Raw genomic sequence first — 23,952 nt, forward strand, 5'->3', positions numbered from 1 at the left:
ATCCAAACCTGCTATAATAGTTTTCTGGACAAATCTGGCATTTTGTTGTGTTGGTTGAATCATAAACCATTTCGTACCCAGCTTCACAATCACAGATTCTGGCGCTCATATTTGACGATGAGTGAACTGGGCACCTGGTACATTTTGTGCTATTGGTGGTATCCGTGTAGCTGTTTTCAGAGCAGGATGTGCAGTTGTTCAATGTGAAGTTCCAGAAGAAACCTCTTGGGCAGGAACAAAATGCCTGATGCACAACTGAAGTTGAGTTTCCAGGACAGGCAGTACAATTTGTGTCACCAGAGTAGCTGTAAAAGTTATCAGGACAGATCTTACAGTAACCTTCGTCCATATACAGACCTCCAGAGCAATTACAGTGATCAGATCCAGGGGCACTGTGTGAACCAGGTACACATGTCTCGCAGGTTAAGGAAGCCCAAGAACTATAAGTCTCTGCTTCACAATTGTTACAAGTCCCATCTTCCAGGTTGAAATGCTGACCGGCAGGACACTTGCAGAATGATGAGCCTGCAATAGAGCTGCTGTTAGATGGACACTTCGAGCAAACTGTGCTCCCTGCTGTACTGTAATAGTCTATTGGACAGATTCTGCAGACACCCAGGTCCATGAATAGACCAATTGCACAGTTACAGACTTCTGATCCAGAGTGGGACGTTGAGTTTACTTGACAGGGAGTACAGGATGTTGATCCTGCGGAGCTGAAAGTGTTTTGTGGACAATTTGTACAATTCCCATTCGACCAGTATTTACCTGCCTGGCAATCACATCTAGATGACCCAGGGTAAGATACTGAGCCGTCTGGGCAGGAATCACATCTTATAGACCCCTCTAAGCTGTAAGTGTCTGCTGGACAAACGTTACAATTCCCTTTGCTCCAGTGATGGCCCTCCATACAATCACACATACCTGAGCCTGCTTGTGAGTTTGAGCCACTTGGACAAGCAGTGCAGCTGGTAGATACTGCTGTGCTGTAGGTGTCAGTTGGACAAGTTATGCATCTTCCTCTCGACCAGTTTTTACCTGCTTTGCAAGCGCACATGGCTGATCCTGAATGGGACGTTGCCCCAACAGGACATGGTGTACACTGTTTAGAACCTTCAGCGCTGTAGGTGTTGGCAGGACAGACTGGACAATGTCTGTTAGACCAGTACCTTCCTGCTTTACATCTACACTCCTCTGATCCGGTACTAGATGTTGAGTCTGTAGGACATTGAGTGCAGGATGTGTAGCCTTGTTCGCTGTAGGTGTTGACTGGACAGGCAGGACAGTTATCGTTAGACGACCAGTATCTTCCTGCTTGGCACTCGCATTTGTTGGAGCCACTAGTGGATGTTGAGTGGGCTGGACAAAGTGGGCAGTTTCCGTTGGACCAGTATTGACCTGCTCTACAATTGCAGGTTGTTGAGTCCTCTGGAGAAGTAGCACCTGTTGGACAATAAACGCAGAGACTTCCAGATACGAAGGAGTTGGCTTTACAGCCAGAGCAAGATATCCTTGTGTAGTAGTAATATCTGTAACAACTGGACGAGGTCGAGTAGGTGCAGGATTGTGGGCTAGCGCATTGGAGATTATATGGTTTGGTGGTAGAAACGTAGCTATCTGCAAAACTGTAACTGTACCCAACATATCCAATTGAAGCAAGGTTTTTGTAGTTCATACTCTCACAGATGTACTGGAGGGGTAGTAAGAATTGCTTGAGGACTTTCTGTAACAAACGGGAGTCTTCTGTGCACCTGATCTACTCGACATGAGAACTCCAGTTTTAGACTGTGCAGTGCTAGAACTCCAAATAGAGAATCTGACATCTTCTGGCACCCTCTCAGCTCCACCTCCTGAAATAAAGCATCTTAATTTTTACTTCTTTATTAATTCGTATCGACAATAACCATTGCTTCAATGGAAAATAATTCCAGAAAAGTGTGTTGTGCCTAAATCGAAAAATGTGGTTTTTAAATAAGCTAACCTAGAATAACTGTCATAACTGTCACACAACAGATTCTCCAAAACATGTTACAGCTAAAGAAATTGGAGCGAATGAAAAAATTGTTCTCAAAAATTGGTTTTTCTTCTTTCAACCCGTGTCTTAGTCGTGGAGCACCTATCTTGTCATGAGATTTGCAACACGGGGTTTATTTCACTGTCCACGCTATTATCTAATTTGCTTTTTGTACTAAATTTCTAATCAAGTTGGTCATGAGTCTGTTCCCATGCCTTGTCAAGACTGCAAAGATAACAAAAAAGACTGCCATTTATCATCATTGAATTATTGAAATGATGTTATAATCTTTGTCGTGAATTATTATATAACATGTTACTTGTTTTATTTGATGTAAGTAAAATCGAAATGATAAAATGCGTTAATATGGTGATAAGAATAAAGCAGAAAATGATGTTATTAATCTAAAATTTATACGGTATTGGTTTTCTAAATTTATAATTTATTATTAGAATACAACAAAGAACATTAAAAACTAATAATTCAAAACTGAGTGGAGTTGGGTTAAAAACATATAAGAGATACGATGATTTAACTTGTAGAAGCTTTCAATAAACATGTGTTAATCGTCGTCAGCTGAATGTGATGTGGTGGACAATGCTTATATGTGATTGAGTGGTGTCAGGGATGGAGGGTGGGGGAGGTGTGGGTGGGAAAGTGAAAATTACAGTACAATGTCAATAAAAATTTAGTCTTCTGTTGAGGTTGAGAAGGAAATGCCAGATGGTCTGGACTTTAAGGATTTGGCAATTTTAGGAAGAATGGGGTCCCAGAGGGAACTACATTTGGGTGCGCGGTCTGTTCTGTTCATAGCTGGTTGTCGTATTTGTATAGCTGCGTGTTCTGTGAGGTCAAGTTGGGAGCGTGAGGTGAGGTCAACAACAATTATTAGAAATTAAATTAATCCTAAATCAACTAAATCTTGATAACCTTTGTTCACTTACATAATGTACATGAACTTTTTGTCTACACTGTCAATTAAACAAATTTATTTTTAATGTACCTTACCCGGCTTTTTGAACAAAAATAACTTCGAAAATTAAACTATATATTAATTTTGCTGCTCTTTGCGCTTTTTTATCCTTCCATCTCAAATAAGACTCAATATTCCCTCCTTTTAATTCTATTAAATATGGTTTATATCTTCGTAAGTATTCTCTTCCTCATCGTTATCTCCACCATCAATTCCACACCCAATACATATTTCTCTCACGGCATTTTCGCCGTCATCTAAACCTTCTCGTTCCGTTTCAGTAAGTTTTAGTGGGAATGGTGGTTCACTATTGGCAAAATTGTTTTCCTCCTCCCGCTCCTCTGTCTCTGTAACGTCTGTCATCCTCACTTTAGCGGTGCTTTGTCCTTTTCCAAGGTTAGAGCCTCTGTAAAAAGCAATGTAGCACAAAATCAGTAAAATAGTGGAGATTACCACAAAGACTACTACAACTAATACTCTGTCCGTTTTTTCAACTTTTTCTAGCCTTGCTACGTCTACTCTCAGCCATTTGATGATTTTGCCATATTCTTTCTCTTTGTTTTGAAGAGACTGAACCTCTTCCGACTCATCACTTATTTTGTAACAGAAACCTTTCTCCACTTGGAAACCCCTGGGACACTCATTACAGTGAACTCCGTCACCAAATAGGTGATCAGGACATTGTAAGCAAGAATGATTTACCCAATACTGTCCAAAAGTGCATCTGTAACAATATCCAGAATCTGGTTTGGAAGCTTTGAAATGTGGACATTTAGTGCAGTTCAGGGATCCAAAACTGCTGTAATGGTTTTCTGAACAAATCTGGCATTTTGTTGTGTTGGTTTAATCATAAACCATTTCGTAGCCAGCTTCACAATCGCAGAGTTTGGCGCTCATCTCTGACGATGAGTGAACTGGGCAACTGGTACATTTTGTGCTGTTGGTGATATCCGTGTAGCTGTTTTCAGAGCAGGATGTGCAGTTGTTTAATGTGAAGTTCCAGAAGAAACCTGGCTGACAGGAACAAAATGCCTGATAGGTAGAAGACGTGGAATTGTTTGGACAAGCAGTACAATTTGTGGCACCTGAGTAGCTGTAAAAGTTTTCAGAACAGGTCTTACAGTAACTTTCGTCCATGTACAGACCTCCAGAGCAATTACAATGATCAGATCCAGGAGCACTGTGTGAACCAGGTACACATGTCTCGCAGGTCAGGGAATCACCGTCACTGGAAGTCTCTGCTTCACAATTGTTACAAGTCCCATCTTCCAAGCTGAAATGCTGGCCGGCAGGACATTTGCAGAATGATGAGCCTGCAGTAGAGCTGCTGTTAGATGGACACTTCGAGCAAACTGTGCTCCCTGTTGTACTGTAATAGTTTATTGGACAGATGATGCAGACACCCGAGTCCATAAATAAACCAGCTGCACAGTCACAAACTTCTGATCCAGAGTGGGACGTTGAGTTTACTTGACAGGGAGTACAGGATGTTGATCCTGCGGAGCTGAAAGTGTTTTGTGGACAATTTGTACAATTCCCATTCGCCCAATATTTTCCTGCCTGGCAGTCACACATAGCTGATCCTGAATGGGACGTTGCCCCAACAGGACATGGTGTACACTGTATAGAACCTTCAGCGCTGTAGGTGTTGGCAGGACAGACTGGACAATGTCTGTTAGACCAGTATCTTCCTGCTTTACATCTACACTCCTCTGATCCGGTGCTAGACGTTGAGTCTGTAGGACATTGAGTGCAGGATGTGTAGCCTTGTTCGCTGTAGGTGTTCACTGGACAGACTGGACAGTTACCATTAGACCATAACCAGTATCTTCCTGATTGACACTCACAACTGTTGGAGCCATTAATGGATGTTGAGTGGGCTGGACAAATTGGGCAGTTTCCGTTTAACCAGTATTGACCTGCTCTACAATTGCAAGTTGTTGAGTCCTCTGGAGAAGTAGCACCTGTTGGACAAGAAACGCAGAGACTTCCAGATACGAAGGAGTTGGCTTTACAGCCAGAGCAAGATATCCTGGCGTAGTTATAACTGCCGTAACAACTGGACGTGGTCGAGTAGGTGCAGGATTGTGGGCTAGTGCATTGGAGATTATATTGTTTGGTGGTAGAACTGTAGCTCTCTGTAAAACTGTAGCTGTTCCAAACATTTCCAATTGAAGCAAGGTTTTTGTAGTTCATACTCTCACAGATATACTGGGCAGATGTGCTAGTTGGGTAGTAAGAGCTGAAGGAGTACCGTATGTAACAAACGGGAGTCTTCTGTGCACCTGATCTACTCGCCATGAGAACTCCAGTTTTAGATTGTGTAGTGCTAGAACTCCAAATAGAGAATCTGATATCTTCTGGTACCCTATCAGCTCCACCTCCTGAAATGAAACTCCTTAATTCTTATCCCTATTTCTTATTCTTTATGAAGAATTCGAAACACTTTTGCTTTAAATAACGGAACTGATTGCTATACAGAAATGGAAATAATTGGTTTTGATAACCTCACCTAGAAATACTGTCATTTCTGCCAAAATACAAATTATCCAAAGCATGTTAAATTGTCAAAGCTAGAGATTTCAGTACGAAAAAAATACTCTACTCACAAATGTATGTTCTCGAGACCCACGATCGACTAAGTCCTAGAGCACCTATTTTTTCACGAGATTATCGCGAGTTTTCTTTGACTGTCCACGCTATTGTCCTATTCGCTTTTTGTTCTAAATTTCTGAACACGTCGGTGATCTGGACTCATGAGCTTGTTCCCATGTCTTGTTAAGACTGAAAAGATAGAGTAAAAACACTGCCATTATCATCGTGCTAAAACTTTAACTATAATTTTGTCTCTGTCCTAAATTCTTGCAGAACAGTGTTTAGTCAATGTAATCAATCGCGGGATTTTGTATACTTCATACAGGGTGATACAAAAATTGAGGCCTAATGCAGTAATGCAGGTCCGCTATCAAATTTAAAGTACCTATAACTATATAATAAACTATTTATAATAATATAACAAATAACGATAACAATAAACTTAATACACAACAACCCGCTAACCTCAACATTTTTAGGAGACAGTTGGTATCCTGGTGGTGGACAATGTTCTAGAAGCTATGCGTATAGGCATGGAGATAAACCAGCCTCAGTACAACCAGAGGAGGATCTCTGAAGCGAAACTCCTGGGAGAACTGTATAACTATAGGATGATTGAGAGTAATATTATTTTCAATTCTCTTTATCTCGTTATCTCCTTCGGAGCTCTACCTGATGGTGGGTATTTTTGAAGTTTGCTTGCATTTTAAGTCTCATTAATCTATTCAATAAGATGTAATTTTTATTTAGGTTTTTACCAAATTATTAAACTATTAAAATCGTGCGTAATATCTCAAACTTATTTTGATATGTAGTATTAATTCTTTTCATGCAACAACGTCTTCATGTTTAAATGTATCCTGGGTTTGGACAGGATATTGCCCGTTTAAAATATTTCCATCGCGTTACACAATACTCAATAAATGTATTAGATTTGTAGTGTTGTAATTAGTTTTAAAATATGATTTTCTTATTATATTAGTACCCATCGTTAATTTAATCTTTTAAAGAATAACTGATCCTCTGAAACAATCTAGGAACGAACCCGATTGACCAGCCCGCTGACATGATAAGAACGAGAATAGTTATCACTATACTGGAGACTTGTGGGCAATATTTCGAGAAGGGGTCTCTTAAGAAGAAGTGTGATATCTTCTTACTCTTCTTCCAGGTGGAGCAGTCTTCTCAATTTATTATAACTAGCAGGAACCCGTATAACCCTAAAATAGTGTCAAGACTCAAGAGACTAAAATATTTATTACCTATTTAATTCGCGTTTTTGACACCACTTGGGGGTTCAAATTTTGGACTCTAAAACTCCTATTCCTTGGCCAATTTTTTATTTTTTCATGCTGATTTGGAGGCCATTAAAGCATTTGACCCAGTCAAAAAAGTATCAGTTGTATATCTTTTACGGTTTTTGCGGAAAGTCGTGTTAAAGTTGATGCTGTGGTGTCAGTAAAATGGTACGGATAAACACATCCATATATATCGTCTCGCTTTATATATAGTAAGATGTACCTCACACTTGTCATTTCTTTACTCTTGAGGCTTTCAGTTACTTTCAGTGTCACCATTTTTCAAGGTAAAAAATTGGTAGATTTGACGCTAGTAAAGCTTGTTATCCGCTCTGTGTCAATATATTATGTTCACTTCCAGTTTCTCCACTTTTCAAGGCTTAATATTAGTATCTGACGCTGGGAAAGTTTTTTCTTGTTCTCTGTTTAAACATTATACCCTCGCCAGAAATACCTGTTTACGAAAGTACAGCCACTCCCAATAGACGTGGAGTACAGCATACAGGATACTCTGGAAAGCATCCGACCTAACATTACCATGTACCCTTCTGTCGCTGAGGTGGATCTGGCTATTGCTGAGATATCTCCGCAACTAAAGAACCTTCTAGGTACCTGGTGATCCTTGTTTAGTTATATTGTTCTTTCTTTTACATAAGCCGCTATCAAAGTGTAGATAAATCCACCGTATCTGGGTTTTGGGAGATTGAGGTAGATTTGTTTATTTATATTTTAATTAAATGTCATTGTAAACCTCTCTAATTATTTACAGGAAGTCAAGAAGACGCAGAAGAAACAGAAGAGGACGAGGATACGGAGACTGAAGACCAGGGACCAGGAGAAGAGACACCCGATGAGAACGAGGAGGAGCTCCAACTCAACAAGAAACTTGAGGTAAGGAATTTGGCGTATCGTGATAATATCTGTTATACAAAGCACCTTAAACTTTCATAAGTTTAAACTTTAAATTTTAATTGTGGATTATTTAACAGTGTATAAAAAATACCTTAACGTGTATAAACGACTCACAAGCTTTTATAAATTTCGGGTTATCAAACCGAGCGGTACCTGCGCCTATTCACAACAGTTACCATTGCAGACAGTAAAGTGCGAGGAGGATGACGAGTTCATCGCAGAACTGGAGCGTACTATGACGTCAGAACTGACCGGGAGAAAGATGGACAGTACAGTTAACAAAGTAAACAGTAGTGACCTTGCCCTGCCTATGAATAGGGGCTTCAAAGGTTTGTCACAGTTACCATTCAAGATGTGCACAATATATCAGCACTTCACTTAAACTTTTCAACTTTAAAGTTTAACATCTTTCTTCTACTCCCATGATCATGATTTGTCCGTGTAGACGTGTTGGCCAACTCGATTTGTCTAATTCCTACTATGTATAAAAAGTGATTGACAGTATCTAGGTCTAATTACTTCTTGCACGAGCTGTCAACTTAATGTATTCCTACAGGACACAAGATTGAGGGAAACTCCGTGCAGTTCAGTGTCATGATAAAGAAAGGTTCCAAACAACAATTCAAGAAGATGGATATTCCAGTGGAGTCTGACTTTGCAAGTAACCTGTTTGACAAGCAGAAAGCAGCGGTTAGGGAACGAGAGGAGATGAAAAGGCTGGTGTTGAGTCAGGAGATGAGACAAGAAGAAGAGGAGCTAATGGTGAGTTTCCGGACTATATTACTGTCTGTTTCTGAGGAGCTCCCTGACATTTTATGGAAAATATTTTCTTGTTTTTTGGAAAGTCAAAGGTATCCCTGATTTTGATCAAACGTTCTAATGTCTCCAATGTAACCGATAACAATGTAGACTTGCTAATATCTCTAATCTCTATCTCAGGCTGAACAGTTGGATCAGCACAAGACTTCCGGTGTGACCTACCGAGCTGGGGAACGGAAACAAAAACCCAGGAAAGCTCCACAGCTTACGACAGACATGTTCAACTTCAGCAGTGCCAAATAACTCCCACGTGCCGAGTAACTCCCACGTGATATTTCAGACGAATCTTGTGATAGTGATCTTTGGTCGCTGAGTCTAGAATTATGAATCGGAGAACAAGAAAGGGGGAATTGTTGCGCTGCGCTGATGAAATACTGGGCTTAGTACTGGTAAGACGAAACTGATAAATGTTCTTGGTTGAAAGTCCGAAGTGAGGCTTCAGGAATGATAGAAAATATTTATAACATAAACAATAATTTATTCTATTTTTAATATGTTCAATTAGCGGACATCTATCGAATTTTAATCTCCTTACATTGATTGAATAGTGCTTTAGGGTAAAATGTTACATGTTAGATCCTGGTCAACGAACGGACAGAGGACTTTCATATTACGTCTTGAATTGTGTCTTAAAATCCTTGCGTCTTTCCTCTTTTTCTTTTCGACTTTTAATTAGATTCAAATAATTCGAGTAGCTTAAATCACTGTTGGGACAGTCTACAAATTCTTATACGAGTTAAATTTGTCGTATGTCAGATGGATCTGTGATAATATGTCAAGATGGTAAATGTAACCTAATAACATTACTTACATTTTATTTTCAAAACGACTAAATTGTGTTTCATTGTAAAATATATTATTATTTAAGTGGTTTAGATCGTCCGGTTACTTTTGTTAACGTGCTAATCTACTGCATGTTATTCCCGACTGGAATTAATCTATCCAGAGCCCTTGCGTTTGCAGAGGCGCGAAAGCACATGGTTAGGTGAAGACTGGAATATCTATGAAATTGACTAAATGTGAGGAGCGCCTTGGAAAATTCTACCGATAGTTCGACCGGTACATCAGTCGTTAGTACATTTTTCAACATGCTCTCCACTGTGCACTATCAAAATTGCGCGCACAACTAGAATTAGATTATATTAGCTATTTCAAATTATTATATAGAAACCGGAAAGCATGCTTCTAACTAGTCTTGTCCACGTCCGAATTTTAAAATAACTTAACCCTAATGTAACCTATAATTAGCCACTGGGACATGATGGGCTCATTGTAGTGTTTCCCTGAAACCACATTAAATTTGATAATGATACGCATAAAACAGCTCTATTAAATGTATAACCAATAACTAGCTACAAACTATAATGTATGACTTTACTTACTCGATTGTGCACAGTGCACTTACTGTCACCAAGATGCAGTTAGCCCTAACGTAGAGTTAGGCCTAACTTAGGCACTGGGGGTCTATTTAACATGTACTAGTCTACTTGTCATACGTTGTATGACCCGCCTGTATCGTCAGGACGATAAAGTGAAACGACCGTGGGGGTCGCAACGTGATACAATAGTCTACAAAGTTAGGCCTAACTCTGCGTTAGGGCTAACTGCATCTTGGTGACAGTAATGACTTAATTGACGTGTGACGTGTCTCGACCAAAATTGAACCGGGAATTTTACGCTTTATATTTATTTAATTGTGCTTTTTATGGATAAATAAAACAGAATTTGATATACGTAGGGGGTGCACCATAAAAATAAACTTGCTCGGATTTTAAAAATTTTTGTACCATTGTTTTCTAGAGACTGTGAGAATTTTCACAATACCAAATTTGTTATACCTTTTTGGAAAGATCAGTGAGTTTCGCTTAGGTGCCATATTTGATGGTGCGCGACTTTTGGAGCAAAATTAGCTGTAAAAGTCGCCTAATTTGACCTAATTTGACCAAATTCGTTGATTTTTGTCGTATTATTTGGATATATTAGGGGGTGCACCATAAAAATAAACTTGCTCGGATTTTAAAAATTTTTGTACCATTGTTTTCTAGAGACTGTGAGAATTTTCACAATACCAAATTTGTCGTACCTTTTTGAAAAGATCAGTGAGTTTCGCCTAGGTGCCATATTTGATGGTGCGCGGCTTTTGGAGCAAAATTTGCTACAAAAGTCGCGTAATTTGACCAAATTTGACCAAATTCGTTGATTTTTGTCGTATTATTTGGATATATCTTCAGTTCCTTGAATGAGATCATTCTGAAAATTGGCGACGACCTTCCAATAGGGCTTTCACAACTGTCCAAAAAATTTGGTGGATATCGGAGTTGATATAGTGATCAAAATGGGGCAAAATACGCTGCTTTTAGCTGTAACATAATGTCTGATGGTTGGATATGCTTTAAACTTTTCGGACACCTTCCTTGTAAGTCTATGAGTAAGCTTTCCAATTTTTGTTGCAATCGGAGGTCGGGAAGGATACTTAATATCTATTTGTGTGAAGAAAATTGTGCTGGCCGAAATTAGCGCTAAAAAACCATCCTACAGTCGGCACGCGCGGCTCACTGTCAATGGCGCACTACCTAGATATATCTTCAGTTCCTTGAATGATATCATTCTGAAAATTGGCGACGAACTTCCAATAGGGCTTTTACAACTGTCCGAAAAATTTGGTGGATATCGGAGTTGATATAGTTATCAAAATGGGGCAAAATACGCTGCTTTTAGCTGTAACATAATGTCTGATGGTTGGATATGCTTTAAACTTTTCGGACACCTTCCTTGTAAGTCTATGAGTAAGCTTACCAATTTTTATTGCAATCGGAGGTCGGGAAGGATACTTAATATTTATTTGTTTGAAGAAAATTGTGCTGGCCGAAATTAGCGCTAAAAAACCATCCTACAGTCGGCACGCGCGGCTCACTGTCGATGGTGCACTACCTAATATACGTTGCATGCCACTTTTCGCGCGCGCCGCCGAAGGCTTAACGGAGAAATAAAAGAGTAACGTGGTAACTCTTACTTCGTATTGTAGATCTAGATTGTAGATTATGCTAGTTAAGGAGTTAGCTAATTAAAGTGATTCACTCCCGGCGCGAGAACAAAGCGCCAGGAAAATAAGACAATTTTTCGCGCGAACTTGTAAATTTACTTACTGCTTACGCCGCGCAGAGATGTGCCTTCATGGTGTATCCATAATATCTCTGATATTTGGATACGAAACATGTATCAGAACAGAATGCAGAAGCGTTTTTAAGCTTTTTATTCTCTTTCAATAGGAATTAATATAAGTTTGTCCATTTTTAATGCAGAGTGCAGACTAAAATTAACATTAGTAGAGGCTCTTACGGGCAAAAAGACGTGTTTTCTGCTACGAGTTAAGAGACTTAACTGCTAATTGGACACAATAGTATGATGTCTAAGAATCGATAATATGTTAAGAAGTATAAATTTGGCCTTATTAGTCACGTGCTATACCAATGCGCGTTTCAAACTTTGACAGTCTATTACTCTAAGGCAAATAAAGTAATTATATTCATATTTTGTCAGCAATAAGATTACATTGTTTTCTATTTGGTGTGAAAATATGAGCTAGAACGGACATAATCTCGCTGAGTTATAGCTGTTTGAAATTTATGATGAACGCGCGGATGCCAATTGATAACAACTAAATGCTTTTGCGCCTAGTGCGCGTCGAAAATTTGGCAAAAACGCTTGCGGAGTGACAATATTCAAACTTCGATAAAGTATATGAAGTGGGTACTTCTCGGAAAGGAAAAATTTAGGCAAACACAATGTGACTATTTTTGAGTTGATTTAATACAACTGCAAAAAATTATTCAAACTTCAAGCAAAAAAGTCAAAATTTTTACCACTTTTTTGGATTTTTACCCCCAAAAAAATAGAGGGATTTTTCAAATTTTTAAACCATCTTGTGCGGCTGTGTTTTAGCTATCTCTATGCAAGTTTTGCCGACATGCCAACAAAATTAACTTGTTCAAAATATCAAAAAACATGGTTTTTTGGCCTATTTTTTGCCCAAAAATCGGGTTTTCGCGATTTTACCCCCAAAAAGTCAGTCCAATCATCTTAAAATCACTTTTAATCGATTCTACGGTCAAAAATACGTCTAGTAAGGTGTATCTGGGGTCCCTAGCGTATCAAGCAGACAATGCCCGTAAGAGCTTCTAACTACATTGCGCACGCTGCTTCGTAGAACTTGCCTCGGATTATTATTTGGAGAAGTTAAGCGCAATTTAATAGACGAGTATAAAACCCGCGTCGCAACTTCTTTGAAACTTAATAAATCGATAGCTAGGGTGCCACTATTCTTATAATGAGCTCATATGTCTTAATTGACGATGTCAATTCGTCGCAGGTCAGCGAAGCTAAAGCCAAGTAGCGCATCCTGCCGATCTAGCAAGGTTGCGAGAAGCATAATTGAGTGCGCGGCGCGGCCCAGTAACACATCGCGCTACAAGCCCATTAGTATTACTTTGATTTTCTAACCCTATTATAAATCCTAACCTTGTATCATATCATGTCGTGACTTACTGGGCCGTGCTCAGCCTGTCATTCCGCCTAATCTCTATGTTAATGATCATAATAGCCTGGGGTCCCCAGGTAAGTCGTGACATGACCCCAATTGCAATTGTGGTTCAATAATCATTTATTGGTATCGGAGAGAAAGCCCCAAAACAGTCGCGCACTCGTGCGCGGCGGGTCTACAACGGACGTTTGACAAACGTTTCCCTTGTTGCGATGGTTTCTTTTTACATTTTTTGATAGTGTCAGATCTTTCTATGACCACAAGCTCATTACTTCTTCCGGCCCTGGTTTAAAACATGGCTGTCTTATCGTCTATTGTGGAATCATTTATGATTTCGTCCATCGTTAATGGACTAGCCCGGTGCGCGCTACTTCGAAGGAATCCAGACAAGCAACGAACATCCGTGTCAAGTATAATTTTAATGATTCAGTAAATCTTTCAGTACACTCTAACGTAACTAATAAAATAAAATTTTGACACTATTCAACATTTTATTAAGTTTTTGAGTAGTTTTTTTTTAAATTAGGTTTTCGAGTACACAGTATACAGTTAAAACACTAAGGATACAAGGATACAAGGATACAAGGATACAAAAGTGATAATTATTTTATTGAGTTCACAATAGTTATAATTCTGAAATAATTTAAGTTACACACTTCTAATCATTTACAAATGTGTAGGGATAAAATAGAAATGTTATAATATAATGCTATTTTCTTTAAGTAAATCAAATTTGTATGGTTCATGAGTTTATTTTGAGTTCCTAGAGCATTATGCACTTGCCAGTATTTGAGTGGAAATCTGGGCTCTTATAATAGGCTGTATATTGTTCGTTCACAGAGAGAATTGAATGGATTGCTCTTGCTGTGGCAGTAAATTTGGTAGGATCTAGATTTTTGTTGGAGAGCAGACCGGCTAGGTCAGTGATGTTTTGGGGATAAAAGTTGAATTTTTCCCTAACTGAGGAGTAAAGCAAACAGTCAATTAATACATGGCTTTCGTCCTCGATAGGTTTGAGCCCTTTACTGAAAAAGCAGTAAGTGCACCAACGTTCTTCTCTTGGTACAAGAGGGGTTTCGTATCTGCCCCTTTCAACGTAGAGGTTGTGGCAGCTGATACGAAACCTTGTCAAGCTTTTTCGAAAATCAGGTACTTTGATTATTCGTAGGTATGCCTCTGGTTCAAAATCATGTTTAATTAAGTTATAGAATTCTAGTTTTGGTGAGGAGGCCTTGGCAGATTTCCAGGTATTCACGAATTCTTCCCTCATATTATGACTGATTTGGGTGGAGAGCTTAGATTTTGATGAAGATGAGTGGGGGAAGTTGTATTTGGTGAGAAGCTTTGAGATGTTGGTATACCAAGGAAGGCCCAGCATGATCTGCTCGTGAAATGCAGCACAAAGTAGTTCATTTTCGGTGCTTTCAAGGCGACTATAGTAATCTATTGCAAGTTTGCAGGCTTCAAAGAATAGGGGGTGGCGCCCACTTTCGCCCCAGCAACCTATATTTGATGCTTTTGAATGGACGGACAAAGACCACTTGATAAATTTTAGGTGGAATTTCTCATAGTGGTCCTGTGCAATGTACTTCAGGGTATGCTGGGGGCTGGCTTTGTCATCTATTTTTGAAAGGTATCTCATTGTTTTAGAGTGGGGGCATAAGACTTGACAGCCATAAAGCAGGATTGGTTTGATTAAGGAATCAAATAGAATATTAAGGGCACGGTGAGAGAGGGCATCTTTAACTATATTGCCTTTAAGGCCATATAGAGCACGGAGAGCTTTGGCCCTCAGCTCAGTATTTGCTGCCGTAAAGGATCCATTTCTGTGGAATATTATGCCAAGATAGCAGTACTTTTCGGTGTGCTGGATGGGCTGACCTCCCAATGTAAATGTTTCATGGGACTGCTTCTTTTTGGGAGGGCTGAATATGACAATCTTAGTTTTCTTTATATTTACTTCAAGGCCCATGGAGTTACAGAAGTCAGATAGAATGTTGATATTGACTTGCAAGGCCTTGGGACTTAGAGCAAGAAGGACAAGATCGTCAGCCCAGAGCAGATGTGATATTAGAACGTCAGCAAGAACTGGATAATCACCAACAGATTTCAGAAGAGATGACAAGTTATTAATATAGATTTTAAAAAGGTCTGGTGATAGGGGGTGTCCTTGCTCCGTTCCTTTGCCAATATCAATTTTAGGGGACAAGAGTTTGGAGATTTTTATATGAGCAATTGAGTTTTTGTACATATCACTTAAGCAGTTAAAGAAGTTACCGGTAATTCCAAGGCATGTTATTTTGTGCAGAAGAAGGTCCCTACATACAGTGTCAAAGGCCTTTCTTAGATCAACAAAGCATGCATAGAGACGAGCTTTTTTAACTTTAGTGTATTTATCAATGACTGTCTTTAGGGTGAAAACGTGATCATTAGTTTGAGCACCCTTCGAGAAACCGAGCTGTTCTTTTGGATCAGGACAGTAGAGCTTTTTGAAGTATAACAGACGTTCAAGTAAAATGCTAGAGAACAGCTTACCCATACAACTGCCAACTGCTATTGCTCTGTAATTGTCTGGGCTGAAGGGGTTGCCTGATTTGTAGATAGGAGTGATAATACTGGTATGCCATGGATAGTAACCTGAGACCAGAGAGTGGTTGAACGTTTTGAGGATGTCTTGGAGACAAAGCGGAGTTAGGCTCTGAAGCATTTCGTTTGAGATCAAGTCATTTGAGCAACTTTTACCCTTTTTGAGCTTTTTGATTGCAGAAGTTAGTTCGGGTTCAGATATGAGCTTGTTTAGGATATCCAGATCTGGTGGTTCAGGGTAATGATTGTGATTGTGGTGAGTGGGATCGGGCTCCTGGTCTGGTTTCTTATAGAGGGATGCAAAGAAATCATGAAAGCTAGCTAGATCGAATTTGTCTAGTAGGGGGCTTTATGAGGCTATCAACATTTCAAACCGTGCAACGAGTCTCACGGTTATTCTCCTAAATAAATCAAATACCTTTTTGTTTAATGCAGCCAAGCTTTGGAACGCTGTTCATAAAAAAATTTTAACTTCAAGCAATTGCTTAGAAACTTCCATTAGCTTGATAAAACTGAGAACAAAAGCACTATTAATATAAGCACAGGCAGCTGACTTAAAAGATACTTGGACTCCAAACAATTTTAAATTGCAGTAATCAAGTCTAATTGCAGCGGCACACACTTACTATTACTATCATGATTGTACTATAGACAGAAAATCTTTCAAATCGATTTTGGGCGCTTTTTAACCATTTGTTGTAATGTTTTTAGATACTAAATATCTAAATTTATAAAATTTTTTATCGGAATGAATTAATTGATTGATATTTAATAATTTATTCGGTAGGTTTATCTGGTATTGATATTGATTATATTGATATTGTTATTATTGAACAAAGCTAAATCTAGACATAGTTAATACTACTTCTTTTAAGAAAGGGACTTGGAGTATAAACGACCAAGTTTGCATAAATTTCTATCCAACCAAGAACTCAGGAGGCAAAGGTGGGTGCGTAAACTTTTGGTCTGCACTCTCCGATCCTGTATCACCCTGGATTCTTCTCGACGTATCTTTGTAAAAGGTATATACACAGTGGGCTGTGAGTGGGGGTCATGCTAGCATAGGGTATTTTAGACCATCACACATGCCCCTAACTTTGTTTCTAAGGTAATTTGGGTACAAAAATACGATTCCAATCATTTACAGGGCCGAAAATGTCTCAGAAAAAAAATTTTGGGCCGATTTTGAGCAATCTTGTAGTACAAAAATAGGAGGCTGATCCCAGGAAAAGTTGTTTTTTTAGAGGTTTAATCAATTTTAAAGCTCTTTTATGAACTGTAAACGAAGGACAGCTATCTTAGGAACTCAAATCTTTTTGAATTATGAAAAAATATTGATCAGAACAAAAGTTGTGCCTATTTATATGACCAAAATTTTCTGAAACACCAAAATTGTTCCTGTTATTTTCAAAAATTTCGTTTAAAATCACGATTTTTTGGATTTTTATCAATTTTAACTATAATAATTGTGATATTTTGATTTTTCATCCATATGCATCTGGTCTAGGGTGCAAAAAATGCCACAAACATGGAGAATAACTAAAATATGTCAATTTAATAGCAAAATTGAGCTCCTAAATTATCTAAAAATGCAGCAAATTTTACCCAATTTTTGAGTTTCTTAATTTTGTAAACAGAGTTGCCCAAAACTGCCCAAAGTGATTCTTATTGCATCTGATAGGGAATTGTCTAAGCTTTCTGATGATACCATGCATTATACCGAACTATTGCAAACCAACAACGATTTCTGTCGTTAAATACCCCAAAAATTGCCTAAAATACACGCCATAAAAAAGGCGCGGTCAAAAATCAGGTGAAAATGTTAAAGTCACACAGTTTTTTTTAGATGGCTGAGTATTCTTAAGTACTATACTGTATTTCAATTATTAAAAACTGCCTTGATCAGGCATTTTAGCCCAAAATAATAAATATTAGGCAATTTTTGGCTAAAAAAGGCAAAATTTCTTGACAGTGAAAAATGCTATTTTTTCACGCGACGCCATTTTGGCATCTTGCAAAGTTTTTAATTACGCGTATACCTTCTAGTCAATCTCTTGCTACTCCAAGTCCCCTAAGATATCTGATCTAAAGTTCGTGCTAGTTATATATATAGAAAATATATTTTTGTCTGCTTTAATTGATACTAAATAAAATTGTTGTTTTCTTGAAATTGTTGTTTTCTTGGCTAGTGTCATGTTCTTGTTTAAGCCTTTTAAATTTTTTCCAGTCAAGAATATGACCCTCTTCAATAGCTTCATTTAACTTCCTAAGAAAAGATAATTTCTTACTGCAACTTATCAAATTAAATACTTCTTTGATGTTGATCCCTTCAAATTTGTACTGATGGATGTCTCTACAAGGTCTATGACAAGGCCCCTTCTAAGGCATGGTGTGCATCTTCCTAAGATTTAAAGCACGCATTCTACATGTACTCTAAGTAAATACCATATCATTGGACTAGATCGAATTAGATTGCTTAAAATGAGGTAATAAGTTGCTTAGTCAATAATTACTCCTTACATAATATTTAGGGATATTAAAACTGTCCCATATCAGTTTTTGCCACACAAAACTGAGGTAGTTCTCAAGTTCCAATGAATAAAATCAGGAAATTCATCGTCAATTTTACCGATTAAAAGGAGCCTATTCACTGAACAAGTTTAATGTAAAGCATCACATTCGATGCAAAATTCACAAACCAGAGGATTCAAGTTGCTGTTTAATCTTGTCAACTTTTAGCCAGTTTGTTTGATTGAAATAAATTTTCGTGCACATACAGAATGAATGGTTAATAATTTAATATATATGTAGACCAAGGTCTGTGCACGGGATGCTTCCTGGAAGAATCCAGTTCTTTTAGCGGGGCACCCTACCTAAAGCCAAATTGAGATATAATAATCATATTCCTAGAGAAATAATCAGAAATCGAATACCAATCAAATAATATGATATATAGGAGTAGTAACCATTTTTACTATGCAAAATGCCCCAACCACATAGTGTAAATTTATATAGAATTCAAATTCCATATCATCATTAAACCTCAATAGTCAATATAATAGCCCAAGCAAAATTAAATAACTTCTTATATACCTTACTGTCATACTACAAATTAATTAAACATTTGAAATCTGTTAACCAGAGAATAAATTTCTAAACCTAATGCAAGTGAAATAATTTAGATGCAATAATGAATGCCTAATGTGAGTATCATCTGTCAATGTCCTTGTAAAAAAGTCTGTAAAAGAGATATGAGTAACTAATATAGAAGAAAAAACAGGAAGTTGTCGTCTGTTGAAAAATAAATAAAATACCTGTAACCCGGAATCACCAACTGAATGGTATGGTTAGGTACTTATCCTAGTATATCAGATATTCCTTTTTAAACTAAATCATTTTGTAGTATTATGTGTTACATGCGCACCATGATTAGATTCTCGATCCTCAGGAGCACCCTGATAGCGGTCAGGGGTGAGAGAGGGAGACGGCAATCGTATACATTGCCAGTCAGTGTAACTTCGTTTAACTTGATACCTGCCACCATGGACTATGAATGTTTCTAGACACTATCCTTTTGATATTGAGATATTGGTATCTCAGATCACGTGTACATCGTTCCTTTTCTATGACACAGTAATTTATTGACACTTTTGTAGTATGAATGAGTTGGTAAACACAGAGTAGAAGAAGGATGGATGAAAGTGCACCCTCAATATCCCTTCCTGACCAAAAGAATATTGTTAAGTTTTTCAGGTCATTTGACGTTCCTCAAATCGTGTGCATCAAAGTTAACCAATCAAAGTTTTTGGTGAATTCTGTCTTACTAGTGTTACATAGCCCTGTGTTTGAGGAGCTAATATATGGGGGAGCTGAAGAAATTGTATTGGATGATAGTTTGCAGTTCCCAGATGCAGAGACTGTGCTTCATCAATGCTTGCTCTATTTGTATGGGGATACTGTGAATATCAGTCTTAATAAAATTCCTAAGTTTTATCATTTTGCAACTTTCTACAAGATAAAGTCACTGCAAGAACAGTGTGAGCAAACGTTTATAGAACATTTAAACCCTGTTGAAAAGTACATAGAATTGTTGTCAGAGTGGTCTTCTAATGGAAGAGATATCCGGTACAAAGATCTTATCATTAAGAATTCTGTGAATGTTATTAAGCTTATGACATCACCCAAAGCTTTTCCCACCATCTTGAAGATAATTCGATCAGAAAGTAATATTCATGACACATTCTCGATTTCAGCAATGCTGCCTTGTCAAGATATGCTTGATATGTTTTATACTGAAATGACCAAGAAAATAACAGAGCCATCAGATGCTATCCAACTGAACTTAATCAAGAATAAGTATTCTTTACCTTTCACTGCACCATCAAGAGCTAATGAAAATCATAATGATGATTCTGATTCTAATGATTCGTCGATGAAGAGTAATGACATGATCGATTCAGAGACTGCAGTAAAAGAGTCTCAATCCAACAGAACAGAATTTAATATTGAAAAACTGACCAGGTCTTCAAGTGTGGCCACAGATGTATCAAGTCAGGAATACTATATTGAAGTTAATAATTGTAATAAAAACCTGCATGATAAAGAACCACTTCAGAACTTTGATTCTTGTTCAAAAGCTAGTTCTTCTTGTGATAGACTTACATCAGTTTCATCTTTCAACAGTAAAAGTGACCTTACTTCTGATGTTCTCCAAGGTAGAGATTTTTCAAAACTTGAGACTGGAGAACGCAAAGCCCTGCTATCACTTTGTTTTGCTGATGTTATTGAGTTAGTAAAAACTGTTCAACAACAAGATGATATAAAAAATTATGTAAAAATAGACCTTGCTTTAACATGGGTGCTCTTGAAGAATTATAATATAAATGACAATAGTTATTCAACATTCTGCTCCAGTTTCAATAATACAATTTTAGCAAGAGAATACTTGCTGGATATGAAAGAGGTACTCTCGAATGTTGGGAATTCCAGTCGTGTTATTGACTGTAAGAACCTACATGATCAAACCTTTTGTGTCTCTTCTAAGATCATGCCAAAGAGCTATGTTCAGACTCGGATAAAGGATAATGGGAGCATTGGCCTACAAGAAGTAGGCTGCAAATTAGGATCATGTAAACTTGAAAGCCATAAACTGCATCTCTTTGTGTTACTCAAGAAAACAAGGAATGATTTTGCATCAGTATTACCAAATAGTTCCTCCCACGAAATTCATCCAACCAAAATCATTCATGTTTATTTACTTGGGCTCAACAAAGACTTATTCGTTAAGATGATTATCTCTTTAAAGGTTTTGACCAAAGCTGAGATTATCCAGGTGTGCAACCAATACCCAAACTTTGTCTTAAAAGTTGTGTACCACCAACAGTCATTAAAATCAAAATCTCAGTCGTCTTTGATAAGTGATAAATGTACTGTTGGTAGCTCAAAAAAGGGAGTCAGTCAAGATAATTTGTGTGTGGGTAATTCCTCAGAAGCTAATGTAGAGCAAAGTATGGAATGCATGGAGGTTTTTCAAAGCAGAAGCTGGAAAGCATTTTCATTTCCAGAGCTCTCAAAATTCATTAAGACAGGATACAGCAATCAGTCAAAAGATCCAAAAGAAAACCCTATTTACAATATCTTGACCACAAAATCAGATTTTGTGTATCTTTGTATTGATTTGTTCTTTTCATTAGTGCGTTTTGGCAAAATATCACTAACGCACCAAATCTATCAGTCCTTCATAACTGCATTTGGCCACAGTCTCATATCCGCCGACTTTGTGAAAGATGTTAAAAAAGTTTTTAACACAGTGTTACCACAGCGTTACCAACATCAGCATTACCAACATCTGTTCCTATCTGTTCCATCTGTTCCTATCACTTCGAAAAAGGGTGATAAGAATTCGTTTTCTGCCACTATGTCTCTAGACCGAAAATCACTTGAACACTCAATAAGTCACAATGGAACCATTCTTTCTGGATTCTTTGAAAATCAGTGTCAAATGCCCAATTGCCAGACTGAAAATCATATTTTAGACATTCAAATCAGCCTTAATAAATCTGAGAGTGATTTAAGTGTTAATGTGAAACCTCGAAAGAAAGATACAAGTATCCACAAAGGAAAGATGTTACATTTTTATCTTTTGGCTCTGAACTCTAAAAGTGAGGCTGCTCAGCTAATATCTCTAAAACTTCTTTCCAAATCAGAAGTTCTTCAATCAGTGAAATGTTTTCAAATGTTTAAGTTGTGTATCATATATTCGAAAAGATAACTTTCTTAAGATGAAATTTGTGTCAAAATTGGTATTTGGTATACTTTCATTCATTTTGGTAAAATATAAATTTAGTTAAAATGAAATTTTCCTGTTAATTTTCAAACATTTTTGAAGCGGTTAAAAGATAATTGTCAATGAATCAGCTATATAAATTAGGTTTTTAACATGTATAATGTATTTGAATACTTTTTAATCTCTGTTTATTTATGGATGGTATTTAAACTTTTCAGTTAAAGATTGAGTTCTATGATTTTTTGATTGGTTGTATGTAACTGTGCATGTGGGTTGTTTTATATTTCTATATTTTAAGACCTGTTATTTATTAATACCTAAATTATCAATCAGTCCACTATGAAGTCAACTCCAGGCTTCGTATTAAGGACTTTCTTTCCAATTTGTCACTTTTCATGATGATGGTGGAATGATTTCTATAAATCCCAGACACTATCAATTTAGAACAATGTTTGATATTCTATATTTCTAGCACGCACGCCATGAATGGACAACAACTTGACTGTGCTCTTGACCTGATGAGGAGGCTTCCTCCGCAAAACATTGAAAAGAACCTTTCTGATTTGATCGACTTAGTTCCTGATCTGTGCGAAGACTTACTCGCTTCTGTCGACCAACCACTTAAAATATCTAAATGTAAAAAAACAGTGAGTAGACTTTTGATTATCACGTCTGTGTGAAATACTATTTTTTATTTCAAATTTCAAACACATTTTACATCAATGTATTACAAAATATTATTTGATATAATGTACATGTGTCAATTGCTAATTCATAAATTCATAGACATTCCCAGTTGCAATCATATACCTTGAATTTATAATCTTAGTTTCTGGTGCAATACTTCTTCATCTTAACTTTGAAAAATATCTTTTTAACGAAGTTGTTTTTCAGGGTAAAGACTACCTGCTTTGCGACTATAACCGGGATGGTGATTCCTATAGATCACCCTGGAGTAATGAGTATGAGCCTCCAATTGAGGACGGCAGTATCCCAAGTGATAAGACGAGGAAATTCGAGGTAAGATATAGTCACGTGGTCATGAATAGAGGTAAGATATAGTCACGTGGTCATGAATAGAGGTAAGATATAGTCACGTGGTCATGAATAGAGGTAAGATATAGTCACGTGGTCATGAATAGAGGTGAGATATAGTCACGTGGTCATGAATAGAGGTGAGATATATAATATAGTCACGTGGTCATGAATAGAGGTGAGATATAGTCACGTGGTCATGAATAGAGGTAAGAGATAGTCACGTGGTCATGAATAGAGGTGAGATATAGTCACGTGGTCATGAATAGAGGTAAGAGATAGTCACGTGGTCATGACTAGAGGTAAGATATAGTCACGTGGTCATGAATAGAGTTGATAATATTGTGTTTTTATTATGTTGCTTATAACTCAGTGGCGTAGCGTTTAGAATGACCCTCATACATTACTTCTGTACATTATATTATATCAATACAACAAGTTATGGAATGCCCAGATTTATGAAAAGAATTTGAATCAGTGCTTTTTCTCAGGTTGACGCTAACTTTGCTTTTGACATGTACAGAGAGCAGTATTTCGAGGGTGGTATCAGCAGCTGTTACTTCTGGGACCAGGACAACGGCGGATTCGCAGGTTGGGACTCTGACTTCTCTTTAAAGTTGTCAAGTTTATTGTTTTTGTTTATTATTATTATGAGATTTATGTATCAATATGAATATATATATGATAGTGACTCATGGATCTCATGTGCATTATAACACGTATTACATCATGTAATAGGATTAATTCTCCAGAATAAAGTTAGGTCATCATATTATATTTATCAAGGTCACTCTTTATTATGTCTTCAATGGCAGGGGCTGTTTTGATAAAGAAGACAAAATCATTCTATGTTGTCATCGTTTATTAAGTGTTCACTCTTTTATGTGCATAATA

General features: G+C 37.5%; 3 protein-coding genes across 4 annotated transcripts in view; all 3 read left to right on the forward strand.

Annotated features, from left to right (window-relative positions):
* LOC134819682 (regulator of nonsense transcripts 2-like) overlaps positions 1 to 9,437 on the forward strand; it is a 93,244-nt gene extending 83,807 nt beyond the window's left edge. Inside the window, exons 19-25 of the mRNA XM_063829765.1 lie at positions 6,062 to 6,260; positions 6,620 to 6,753; positions 7,329 to 7,488; positions 7,650 to 7,771; positions 7,977 to 8,121; positions 8,349 to 8,554; positions 8,732 to 9,437. Of these exons, the coding sequence (XP_063685835.1) occupies positions 6,062 to 6,260; positions 6,620 to 6,753; positions 7,329 to 7,488; positions 7,650 to 7,771; positions 7,977 to 8,121; positions 8,349 to 8,554; positions 8,732 to 8,854 (1,089 nt within the window). The 3' untranslated portion in view covers positions 8,855 to 9,437. The remainder of the gene's footprint in view (positions 1 to 6,061; positions 6,261 to 6,619; positions 6,754 to 7,328; positions 7,489 to 7,649; positions 7,772 to 7,976; positions 8,122 to 8,348; positions 8,555 to 8,731) is intronic.
* Positions 1 to 23,952, forward strand: part of LOC134819690 (ADP-ribosylation factor 4-like) — a 55,399-nt gene that overhangs the window by 21,119 nt on the left and 10,328 nt on the right. The gene's annotated exons all lie outside the window — the stretch shown is intronic.
* LOC134819687 (F-actin-capping protein subunit beta-like) overlaps positions 1 to 23,952 on the forward strand; it is a 34,767-nt gene that overhangs the window by 3,537 nt on the left and 7,278 nt on the right. The window contains exons 2-4 of one of the 2 annotated variants that reach the window (XM_063829771.1): positions 22,494 to 22,670; positions 22,918 to 23,043; positions 23,550 to 23,649. In XM_063829771.1, the coding sequence (XP_063685841.1) occupies positions 22,506 to 22,670; positions 22,918 to 23,043; positions 23,550 to 23,649 (391 nt within the window). In that variant the 5' untranslated portion in view covers positions 22,494 to 22,505. Of the gene's footprint in view, positions 1 to 22,485; positions 22,671 to 22,917; positions 23,044 to 23,549; positions 23,650 to 23,952 lie in introns of those variants that run through there. The other variant, XM_063829770.1, reaches the window with a different exon arrangement.

This window comes from Bolinopsis microptera, chromosome 8 (assembly GCF_026151205.1).
Source record: "Bolinopsis microptera isolate Bmic1 chromosome 8, MBARI_Bmic_1.0, whole genome shotgun sequence".
Lineage (NCBI taxonomy): Eukaryota > Metazoa > Ctenophora > Tentaculata > Lobata > Bolinopsidae > Bolinopsis > Bolinopsis microptera.